At 43.9% G+C, this 12,501-nt stretch overlaps 1 protein-coding gene across 1 annotated transcript; it reads left to right on the forward strand.

Moving 5' to 3' along the window:
• The first annotated feature begins 5,141 nt into the window (after positions 1-5,141).
• Positions 5,142-9,500, forward strand: LOC103006619 (regulator of hemoglobinization and erythroid cell expansion protein-like). The gene is made up of 5 exons (XM_057539571.1): positions 5,142-5,225; positions 5,457-5,557; positions 6,624-6,767; positions 8,073-8,134; positions 8,626-9,500. Exons 1-5 carry the CDS (start codon positions 5,215-5,217, stop codon positions 8,848-8,850), a joined length of 543 nt encoding a protein of 180 aa, XP_057395554.1. The 5' UTR covers positions 5,142-5,214; the 3' UTR covers positions 8,851-9,500.
• The last annotated feature ends 3,001 nt before the right edge of the window (positions 9,501-12,501 follow it).

Here is a 12,501-nt window from a genome sequence, read left to right on the forward strand (position 1 = left end):
TCCATACTGTTCTCCATATTGGCTCTACCAATTTACACTCCCACCAACAGTGTAGAAGGGTTCCCTTTTGCCACACCCTCTCCAGTGTTTATTGTTGGTAGATTTTTTGATGATGGCCATTCTGACCCATGTGAGGTGATACCTCATTGCAGTTTTGATTTACATTTCTCTAATAATTAGTGATGTTTCCATGTGTTTTTTGGCCATCTGTATGTCTTCTTTGGAGAAATGTCTATTTAGATCTTCCACCCATTTTTTGATTGGGTTGTTTGTTTTTTTGATATTGAGCTGCATGAGCTATTTGTATATTTTGGAGGTTAACCCTTTGTCAGTTGCTTCATTTGCAAATATTTTCTCCCATTCTCAGGTTTGTCTTTTCGTTTTGTTTATGGCTTCCTTTGCTATGCAAAAGCTTTTAAGTTTAATTAGGTCCCATTTGTTTATTTTTGTTTTTATTTTCATTACTCTAGGAGGTGTATTAAAAAATATTTTGCTGCGATTTATGTCAAAGAGTGTTCTGCCTATGTTTTCCTCTAAGAGTTTTATAGTATCTGGCCTTACATTTATGTCTTTAATCCATTTTGAGTTTATTTTTGTGTATGGTGTTAGGGAGTGTTCTATTTCATTCTTTTACACGTGGCTGTCCAGTTTTCCCAGCACCACTTATTGAAGAGACTGTCTTTTCTCCATGTACGTTCTTGCCTCCTATGTCATAGATCAGGTGACCATAGGTGCATGGGTTTATTGGACTTTCTATCCTGTTCCGCTGATCTATATTTCTGTTTTTGTGCCAGTAGCATACTGTTTTGATTACTGTAGCTTTGTATTATAGTCTGAAGTCAGGGAGCCTGATTCCCCTGGAGTAACGTTTGATATAATATTATGTATTTACCTCTGTATTCATAAGTGAGATGAGCCTGGAGAGTTTTCCTTTTTTTTTTTTTTTTGTGCCCTGTGTTCTTTAAAAATTTCAAATAACTCATTTGTAAAACTACCTGGACACAAATTTTGAGTACATAGTTTTTATACTGCTTTTAATTTCTAAATAATAATAGCTGTCATTTATAGGATGCTTATTACTATGTGACAAAAGCTAGAATAACTGCTTCACATACTGCATCTTATTTCATTCACAGAAGTAGGTATCATTTATATTCATCTATCTAATCCTGAGAATTAGTTATTATTGCTCTCATCTTACAGGCAAGAAAAGAGAGGCTTTGAGAGGTTAAATAACTAGACCCAACTCATGCAGAGGATGAGCTGGGATGTGAACCCAAGCTGTCTGACTCCAAGTTCTCTGCCTTTAGCAGCTAGAGGGGAACTGAACTTGGATCCCAAATTGCTTTCTTGTTATTTTGCTTTGGTTTTAGTCTGTTTAAGTTTTCTGTGCCTTATAGAATCCATTTTGCTAATTATATTTTTCTAGGAAATCAATAATTTTATTGATATTTCACAAAAAGAAAATCTCAGGAGTCTCACAATTTTTGACCTCCTCTGTTTCTGTGGTTATATTCATTATTAGTCTGGTGTATTTATGTTTCCTCCTTTTCTTGATCTTCAAAACTGCATATTCAATTAGGGGAGAAAAGTCTAGTAATATGAAGGAGACCAGATGATATTATAAAATGGAAAGAAGTATTTTTTTCTTTCAAAATATTCCATTTCCATCCAACTATGCTTCCCTTTCCCCTCCCCTCTGTCTTTAAAGAACAGAATGCTGAGGGCTAGAAAGAGCCTTAGAGTACTGTCAAGTGCTGGGCCTAGAAAGGACTTCTCCCTGTCCCAGGTCACACAGTTGGCAAGTGACAGAGCCAGGAGGAAGAGCCTGGCTCTCATCTCCCTGTCTTGTTTTCTTATAGCTCAAATTCTTCATTTTAAAGACAACAAGTTAATGAAGCCTGCCAAAAAATCTTTTTAAACACTTCATAAAAAAAACCTTTAAAGCTACTTAATTTTAAAAGAGTGATCAAGTCAGCTTAGCACTATTGATTAAGATTACTTTAATCCATATGATTTTCACATAAATCATCTTCTGTTGTGCAATCTTTCCAGAATATATCTAACCAAAGAAAGCAGGCCTCAGACAGGAAAAGTTGTGTTTTTATTATTTCACCTCTTTTGTTATGCTGTACCTACTAGAAAGGCCACAAGAGAGCTCCTTTATCAGGAGAAGGGGAAACAAGAAAATGGAATTCAGCCCTAACTGGAAGGCTCAGGGTTTCCACCAGGTCTGAGGTAAACGGAAGAAATGTTCTTAGCCCTCTGCTCACGTGTGGTTTGGAGGCAGCTGGGAAGACACTGCATTAATGTGGGGCTGGGTATCCAAACCTGAAAGAGGGCAGGGCAGGACAGTCCCATCTTGATGATGGAATGAAGTGTACGAAACTCTCACATGGTCCAGGCATTTTTTTCTGAACATAGTTACCTCAAATGGCTCATTTCCCGGTTGTTTGGGGGCTGTGTGTGTGTACAAATGAGCAGATGTTTCTGCCGACTGTCTGATCAGCAATCTGCAGTTAGACCCTGAGGAACAACCTGCTCATTGCGGTGAGGGGCCATTAGCCACTGATGTAATGACATCTGTCATCATTTTCATACCTCATCCTGCCCAGATTTTATCTTCAAACTGTACTCAAAATGAATGCCTAAGTTTCCAAAAATAGACAGACCCAATTTTAATAGCTCAACTCTAGTCATCATCTTGGTGCAGTGTTTTAGGGTTGAATAATACCTAATAATTACTGAGAGCTTCCCACATGCCTGCCGTTGTATTTAGGTCTTTATAAACATAACTCCCCAAGCCCACACAAGAACTCTGTGAGGTACATACTATCATTGTCCCCATTTTACAGGTACAGAAACTGAGACACTGAGAAGTTCAATAATTCACACCTAGAAGGGAACAGAACTTGGATCCATATTGAGATCTGTTTGACTTTTATGCTATATATTGACACAGCTACTGTGTGTCATTTGGCTAGTAAGGTGCTCACAGTATATTAAAATGATAGAAGGAAGTATAGGCAACATAGTTTTGTATAAAGAGACAAAATAAGATATTGATTTTTTTAAAAAATTTACTTTTGGCTGCGTTGGGTCTTCGTTGCTGCGTGCAGGCTTTTCTCTGGTTACGGTGAGCGGGGCCTACTCTTCGTTGCGGTGCACGGGCTTCTCACTGCAGTGGGTTCTCTTGTTGTGGAGCACGGGTTCTAGGCACGTGGGCTCAGTAGTTGTGGCTCGCGGGCTCTAGAGCGCAGGCTCAGTAGTTGTGGCATACGGGCTTAGTTGCTCCGTGGCATATGGGATCTTCCCAGACCAGGGCTCAAACCCATGTCCCCTGCATTGGCAGGTGGATTCTTAACCACTGCGCCACCAGGGAAGCCCAAGATATTGGTTTTAAAGTAATGGAACACTTATATAATGCAGTGATTATCAACTGGGGGCAAAAGTGACTGCCTCAGGGGGACGTTTGGAAATGTGTGGGGTCATTTTTGGTCATTTTGGTTGTTGCATTAACCTGTTACACCTGTTATTGGTGGTCCCTCAGGACACAATTCTAGACAACAAGGAACTGCCTGCCTCCAAATGTCAAGAGTACTAAAAAACACTAATAAAATGGAATAGTGGTAATTTTAAATGATGCAAAAGACTGAAGGTGGCAAACTCAGATGCCTTCAGGGATCAGTCAGGGACTGAAAAGTACATGGCCCTCCTCAGGGCATCCGCATACAAATCCTTAAAGCACATTATCAAACAAAGTCATCTAGGTGTCAAATTTGGCCTGTGGGCCCCAGATTGAGGCTGTTTAATGAAGGTTTTCTGATCTGGAAACAAGTTTATGATCTATTAAGCAAAGAGGAGGAGCTCCTGGCAACCTCCAGCTGGCCAACACCCAGCCCTGGAGAGGCAGTGGTGGCTAACTCCACAACCTCCCTCCCCAGTTCCTGCCTCCCCTCTCTCCCAACTTGGTCCAGGTTTGATCTTGGATAGCCCCAGTGTGAGAACCACACGCAGAAACAAAAATGTCAGGACGTTCCACACTGCCCTTATCACTTGGAAATGCTGACAGGGAAAATAAGCCTTACTGGCAATAAAAGCCTTTTCAATGTTTACCATCTGCAGCAGGACAGTGGGCCTTCTTGCGGCCCCATCTTGTGCTGAGTAAACATCATTTCAAAGGCTTTGAAACCATCCTGTCTTTTTCTTGCAGTAAACTCCATATTCAGCACCATTTTTTTTTTGACAATAAAAAATTTTTTTAAATTGAAGTATAGTTGATTTACAGTGTTGTGTTAGTTTCTGGTGCACAACAAAGTGATTCAGAATATATATATATTCTTTCTCATATTCTTTTCCATTATGGTTTATTACAGGATGTTGAATACAGTTCCCTGTGCTATACACTAGGACCTTGTTGTTTATCTATTTTATATATAGTAATTCGTATCTGTTAATCCCAAACTCCTAATTTATCCCTTTTCAGCACCATGTTGTTGGAATTGATATGCTAATTTTTTAAATAAACATACTCATGAGGGTGGAACAGCATCCACAGTCCTGGGCCTAAAGCCCAACGAAGGCACAGAGGGTGTGGGTGAGTGTGTGTGTGTGTGTGTGTGTGTGTGTGTGTGTGTGTGTGACATTGGGCTTCTTCACAGAATCTCCCCCAGTGTGTTTGCTCCTGTTGGACCCCTTTGTGCTTCCAGCAGCAGGTAAGGCTCTGGGAGCAGAGATGAATGGTTGGGGGTGTAGGCTTGGATGTAGAGCTCAAATCCAGGCCTGGCTGTACGGCCTCAGACTCCTCCCTCAGCCCTCTAGACCTCACATTGCTCCTTATAAAAGGAGGGTAGTGACATCTAGGTCACGGGATTGTGCGAATCAGGTAGGATGGCGGGTGTGCCGGGGGCTCAACCCTGTGGCTGGCAGCGAGAGAGTACCCACTGGTTGGCAGGTGCTAATATTGTTACTGCCTATTTTGTAGATTCAAAAACTGGAATCTGGGGCGAGGAAAGCAAATGACCCTCTAGCAGCCAAGACTGCCCAGGAGTCCTGACCCACTGCCTCACCTCCGTGGGTCTCCAGGGCAGTCCCGCTCTTGGTGCTGCCTGGACACGAGGTACCCCCAGTGGTTCCATCCACGTCTCTTCCTGCTGCCCCTGAGAGAGCCCAAGCCCCTCTCGTGACCTGCGATGGCCCTGCGAGGAACTCGTCATGCTGACGGAGTGAGTGGCCATGGAAGAGCCGGCTCAGGTTCCCATCAGGCTGATGGATGTAGCCGGCTTCCAAGTGTGCACATCACCCTCCCCGGCCCCTAAAGCCTTCCCATTTGAGAGGGAAGAGACCCAAGACGCACAGCAACACCCGCAGGCTGCCTCTGGCTCAGGGCAGGGATGGGTTTGCAGCCGTCTCGGTACCTCTGCAACCCCTAACCTGATTTCCTCATTTCCCAACAGAGAAATGAAGGTCTGGCACGGAGTAGTGATCGCAGTGGTGTCTCTGGTACTGCAGGCCTGCCTCATCGCAGCCGTCAACTACCTGCTCAGCAGGCGCATGGGTAACTGGCTCAACATCCTCTTCCCTCCTGGTTCCCTTCAGGGACCACTCCCGAGCCTGCAGCAAGATGAGCCCCCTTTGGAGCCCCCGAATATCACTTGAAAACCTACTTGAGGAATCCCTGGCCAGATGCCCCTTCACTCCACCAACCTCTAAGCCGGTAATCCCCACTCTGGCCCAACCTATCTGCGGTTGGGAATGATGGCTCAGAGTCCTTCCACTACCCAGACAAGCTTCTGCCTAGAGACAAGCTGCTGCGACGCTCATGAGGGTGCGCTCACTTAACCTGAGCCTGGTGAACTTCCTTCATCCCTGCCAAGGGACTTAATGTGAAGAAATGGCCTTGAATTACAACAGAAGGGTGAATGGTATGGTTAGACTAAGAGATTAGCTTAAATTCCTGAGCTGATTTGCAGTGGAAAGTAGGAAGCTCGGTCCAGGGAAGACATTACAATTAAGGAAAAAAATAAACTGCTTTGGCTGTGTTAAGACAAGGGATTGGGCAAGATGGTGTAAGTCTAAGCTACTCTAGTCAATCATTCATTCATTCATTCATTCATTCAATACAACAGGGAACAAAATAAAAATCCCTGCCCTTATGGACCTTACCTTCCATGGGTAACACAGACAATAAACAAGTAAAATGTGTGTTAGGTTATGGTAAGTGCTAGGGAGAAAAAAAATGAAGCAAGGCAAGGAGATACGAATTGGATGGGGGTCAGCATCCCTGAGATGCTGACACTTGAGTCTAAACCTGAGGGAAGTGAGGAAGTGAGCCACACCTACAAAGGCCGTAAGCCAGGAGAGTTTGTTCATAACAGCAGAAGTAAAGGGGCTGGGTAGCTGGAGCTGAGGTGCGGCAGGAAGAGGAAGGAGGAGTGAGGCTCAGAGGGACTTGGGCTTTTACTCCAAGTGAGGCGAGGGGCGTTGCAGGGTTCTGAGCAGAGGCGTGCTGAGGTTTGAAGAGATCCCTCTGATCAATTTTCCCTAATGAGAGCTGTGCTCACAGACAGGATGTGCCTCACTTAGTGAACTCTCACTTTTGACTCTTGCCCTGTTCCCTCTAGCCAAGGAGAATGAGCGGATACTGGAAAAGGCCAGGCTCCAGGTCCCCAGGCCCAGCCCTGCCCACTACTGCCCACCTGCTGCCAAGGAGATGAAGGAGACTCGGGCAGAGAGAAGCACTCCTGTGCCTGAGCCCCGTTACCCGCGTGAGTACAGGGGTGGGGGGAGAACTTGTCTCAAAGCTTATTCTGCTCTGTCTGGACTCCCGGGGAGCCTCCCTGCAGCAGCCCTGGTCTGTCCTGCCCAAACCACTAGCCCGAGGATTCCTCACACCCTCCCCAGTACAGGCCAAGCCAGGCCCCCATTTTCAGAAGGTGGTTCATCCTATCCAGTGGGGCAGATTGCGTTGGGTTTGTGTGGGTCTAAGTTCTTCTCTAGCTTTGGTCCTGTGTGAACGGCTGCCACGGAGGACTGGGGGCTGTCTCTGCTCCTGTCTTTGTGATACTACGGCATCTTTTCTTCTGCCTGCCCGTTAGTGGTGGAGCCGAGATTTCAACTGCCTCTGCCTGCCCCCAGCCATGGAATCTGGGCACTTTAATAAATCTGAGTCTTGGTGATGGTTCACATCTATATCCCCCTCCGGCAAGTGAACCAACAGGAACATCACGTGCTCGTTTTCTCTCTCTTTCAGCTTGGGAGACCCACCAGGTCACTATTCGCACAGTGGAAACTGCCGCTTCCACAGCAAGAGAGTCACTCACCAGAGATTGCTCTTTCCACTGCTTTATCTTTTGGTTGATTTGAGTTTGCTCTGTCCTTCTAAATTTTATCTTTTCAGTTGGAGAAATCTGGTTGTCAGGCTTCCTCGCCACCCAGATAAGGCCTCAATGCACGTGGGAATCAGAAGATGCCATTTGCATGAACTCACGGTCTCAGTGGAAGGGGAGAGGCATGGGCCTCGCCACAACCCCTGACCCTGATGCTTCCCTGAAGCCTGGTCAGAATCAAAGACTCCATGGTTGGCAGGGACCTCAGAGATCATCGTCCAACTCTCTGTGTTACAGGGGACAAGACCAGGGCACAAAAAGGAATGTAACCTTGCTGGAGTTAGTGACAGGTTTAGATGAGAAGCTGTGCCTGTGATTTCTGGGGCCAGAGCTCTTTGCCTTGGGCCGCAGCGGCTCAGCATGCCCCGCCTACTCCCCTTCCAGCAGATAGCCCTCCCCAAGCACAGTCCAGCCTGGTGGGCTTGGTGTTACTTTTAGATGGAGCTGGACAAAGCAGCAGTGCCTGGACTCTTGGACATGTTCCTGGTTATTTTGGGAGGCTCCCCCCTTTCTCTGTTCTATTCCTTTTTTCTCTTTGGGGGGCTCTGTATCTCTCTTCCCCACTCCTCTTTGAGTTCCTCTCTCTGCCTCTGTCTTCATCTCATTCTCCCTTCCATTGCCTCTATCCTCTCTTTACACCCTTTGACTTTCTTTAGAAGAAGAACAGTTTCTATTTCACCCTAGATGACAGTGACACGTCCTCAGACAGCTCCGACAGCTCGGACGGCTCACCTCCCACCCACCAGGTAATGGACACTCCTAGTGATCCCAGCCCTCCATATGCAGTCTGGGGTCACCGTGGCTCCAGAGATGGGAGCAAGGAAGGGGGTGCTTCTGGAGGCATTACCTCATCCTTAGGTGAGGGTGGTTGGGCTTCCATTCCCAGGCCCGTATCAGCACAGAGCATCCAAACAAAGTGGGTCTGAGTGAACTATAAAAATGAAGGTGCTAACAGGAAACCCCTTGCTCCCCATGTCCCAGTCACTGACCAGGGTCCACTCTGAGTGCCGACCTCACTTGGATTAAGTCTCCATGTCTTTCTTCCTTAAACCCATACATTCCCACAGGCACAAGGAGCAATCTTCCTCATTGCCCTGGCCCTGCTCTCAGACACAGCTACCCGGGACCCAGGTTCTTTCCCATCCAGCCTAGGGCGAGCCTCTTTGAGTGAGAGTTGAGTACCTCCTCCAAACATGGTAGGGATCTTGACCAAATTTCTTTGCTTTTTTCCCCTAAGGCCACCAAGGATGTGAACTACACACAAGTGGTCTTTTCAGCTCCTGGAGGACAAAGAAATGACTCTGTCCTGGACTATGAGAACATAGAGGAAGCCACAGATTACATCAATGTCAAACCAAAAAGCCACAAGCCCAGTTTCTGGACTTCTGTGAACCCTGGTGTCTTTGAGCGAGTGGAATACCCAAGTGGCCATGTGAATTCTAGGCTTTTTAATGGGGTGTAGTTCCTTATGAATTCTTGCACTTATTTTGTAGGGGGACTAGTGTTTGGGGGTTTTTTTTGACAAGGAAATAGGAGAAAAAGTATGCCTGTATGTCAGCAAGGAATATTCAGATTAGGAAGAACTTCCAGGTTAAGTATGAAAACATTGGCGCATATCAGTAGAGAAAGTGATGAAGTCTCTCTCCATAAAAAAATTTTTAAAGATTTTAATCAACTGTAGTAGAGTTCTGTTTGACAGTCTTATGATTAAATGCCTCTCTGAGCTATTTAATTATTGGCAATAAACAACTGCCTTAAAATTTTTAAATAAAACAGCAACCACAGGTCCCTCTTTTCCTCTGGCTTAACCTTGCATGCTGTTCCTTTATTAGTATTGTATCTTGCTGAGTAATCCTGCTCTGCCCTCAGAACTTTAAATAGTGCATTTGGAAAGCTCACCATTACTTAACCTTTGAATCTGCTGTTCTTAGAAAAGAAAGATGAGAGTAGTAAATGCCAACTAGCATCACAATCTGTTATTCCAAAAAAACTTTCCAAATTCAATCCAATAAAAATCAATATCCATTCTTGGTTTGTGGTTGTTGTTGTTTTTACTTTTACTACCAATTAGTAGTAAAAGAACACTTTCTTAACTTGATTAAGAACAGCTTATCTGAAACCAGCTAATGGCATGATATTTAACTGTAAGGTCCTAGACGCAGTCTTATTAAATCATGGAACAAAGTAGGAATGTCCAAAAGCCTAACATTTCTTTACTATCTAACATTGTTCTAGAAATTCTAATCAGTGCAGTAAAACAGTTAACAAAAATCAGGCTATAACTATGGAAGAGGAGAAGTTTGTCATCGTTTGCGATATGCTAGGGAATTAACTATGTTTTAAAATTAATAAAATGCAGTTAGCAGTGACTAGATAAATATACAACTTACTTTTCCCAACAGCTAATTAAGACACGAAATGAAAAAAAAAAAATTGCTCACAATAACTAAGCAAACATCTCAAAAATGGAAACCCTATTATAAAGCAGAAACTAACACACCATTGTAAAGCAATTATACTCCAATAAAAATGCTAAAAAAAAAAAAAAAAAGGAAACCCTAGAAATACTCCTAGCCAAATTCAAACCCCAGATGAGTGGCATTCAGGTCTAAAGACCATTCATTAGCTGTGCGCCATCTGCTGGCTATAAATGACCTTTCTAGCCCTGGTACTGAGTGGGTTGGGGGGGAGGGGCAGGGGCCGCTTTCATCTTCCCAGGTTCCTCTTCCCCAAGATGACCTGAAGAGATGGTTTTGAGTTTCTGGGGCTGGAAACTTTTGACACATGTCCCTACACCTTTTAGCTACCACTGTTCTTCCTCTCCTACTATTGTTTGAACATTTGTGTCCCCCACCAGAGTTATATGCTGAAATCCTAATCCAAGGTAATGGTATTGGGAGATGGGGCCTTTGGGAGGTTATTCGATCATGAGGGTGGCAACCTCCTGAATGAGATTAGTGCTCTTAGAAATCCACAGAGCTCCCAGCGCCTTCCATCATGTGAGGATACAATGAGAAGTCTGCAACCCAGAAGAGGACACTCACCAACCGTGCTGGCACCCTCCAAAACTATGAAAAATGAATATCTGTTGTTTATAAGCCACCCAGTCTATGGTACTTTTTAGGAAGCCGTAGGGACCAGGACATCTCCTTAGAAAGTTTTTCTTCTTTTTATTCTTCCAGTTTTACTGAGATATAATTGACATACAGCCCTGTATAAGTTTAAGGTGTACAGCACAATGATTTGACTTACACACGTCATGAAATGATTACCATGATAAGTTCAGGGTGCATCCATCGTCTTGTATAGACACAAAATTAAAGAAATAGAAAAAAATGTTTTTCCTTGTGAACTCTTTACTCTCTTAACAACTTTCACATAGAACATACAGCAGTGTGTGATAGATTTATCACGTAGTACATTGCATCCCTAGTACTTACTATCGTGTAACTGAAAGTCTGTACCTTTTGACTGCCTTTATCCAATTCCCCTCCCACAACTCCCACCTCTGATACCACAAATCTGATCTCTTTTTCTATGAGTTTCTTTGTTTGTTTTTGTAGTATAATTGACCTATGCACTATGTTAGTTCCTGTTACACAACATAGTGATTTGATATTTCTATACTTTCAAAATGATCACCCAGTCTAATCACCCTCTGTCACCATACAAAGATATTATGTATTATTCCCCACACTGTACATTTCACACCTGCAACTCATTTATTTTGCAACTGGAAGTTTGTATCTCAATCTCCCTCACTTATTTCTCCCCTCACCTCACCCCTTCTCCTCTGGCAACGATGTGTTTGTTCTCTGTATCTATTACTCTGTTTATGTTTTGTTATGTTTGTTCATTTGTTTTGTTTTTTAGATTCCACGTATAAGTGAAATTGTACAGTATTTGCCTTTCTTTGTCTGACTTACTTCACTTAACAGAATACCCTCTAGGTCTATCCATGTTGTTGCAAACTGCAAGATTTCATTCTTTTTATGGCAGAAAAAGATATACGCACTCCTATGTTCATGGCAACATTATTTGCAGTAGCCAAGATATGAAAGCAACTTAAGAGCCCATCAATAGATGAATAAAGAAGAAGTGGCTATATATATACATATATACATGTATACGTATATACGTGTATATATATTGTAAATGATATATCCAGTAAGGGAGATATCCATATATCTCCCTTACTGGATATATCACTTGCAAATTTCTTCTCCCATTCAGTAGACAGTCTTTTTTTTTATAAATTTATTTATTTATTAATTTATTTAATTTTTGGCTGCGTTGGGTCTTTGTTGCTGCGCATGGGCTTTCTCTAGCTGTGGTGAGCGGGGGCTACTCTTTGTTGTGGTGCACAGGCTTCTCATTGTGGTGGCTTCTCTTGTTGCGGAGCACGGGCTCTAGGCGTGCGGGCTTCAGTAGTTGCAGCACGTGGGCTCAGTAGTTGTGGCTCGCGGACTCTAGACCCCAGGCACAGTAGTTGTGGCACACAGGCTTAGTTGCTCCATGGCATATGGGATCATCCCAGACCAGGGTTCAAACCTGTGTCTCCTGCATTGGCAGGCGGATTCTTAACCACTGCGCCACCAGGCAAGTCCCAGTAGACAGTCTTTTCATTGATAGTTTCCTTCATGGTACAAAAACTTTTAATTTGACGTAGTCCCAATTGTTTATTTTTGCTTTTTTTTCCCTTGCCTGAGGTGACATATCCAAGAAAAATGTTACTAAGACCAATGTCAAAATGTGTACTGCCTATGTTTTCTTCTAGAAGTTTTATGGTTTCAGGCCTTGCATTTAAGACTTTAGTCCACTTTGAATTTATTTTTGTGCCTGGTGTGAGAAAGCAGTCCAGTGTGATTCTTGTGCATGTAGCTGTGCAGTTTTCCCAACACCATTTATTGAAGAGGCTTTCCTTTCCCCATTTTATATTCTTGCCTTTTTTGTCATAGGCTAACCCACACTTCATATGTGTGGGTTCATTTCTGGACTCTCTATTCCAGGGGTCCCCAACCCCCAGGTCGCAGACCGGTACGGCAGACTGGTACCGGTCTGTGGCCTGTTAGGAACCGGGCCACACAGCAGGAGGTGAGCAGCGGGCGAGCGA

The sequence above is a fragment of the Balaenoptera acutorostrata genome, unplaced genomic scaffold (genome assembly GCF_949987535.1).
Source record: "Balaenoptera acutorostrata unplaced genomic scaffold, mBalAcu1.1 scaffold_1051, whole genome shotgun sequence".
NCBI classification, from domain to species: Eukaryota; Metazoa; Chordata; class Mammalia; order Artiodactyla; family Balaenopteridae; genus Balaenoptera; species Balaenoptera acutorostrata.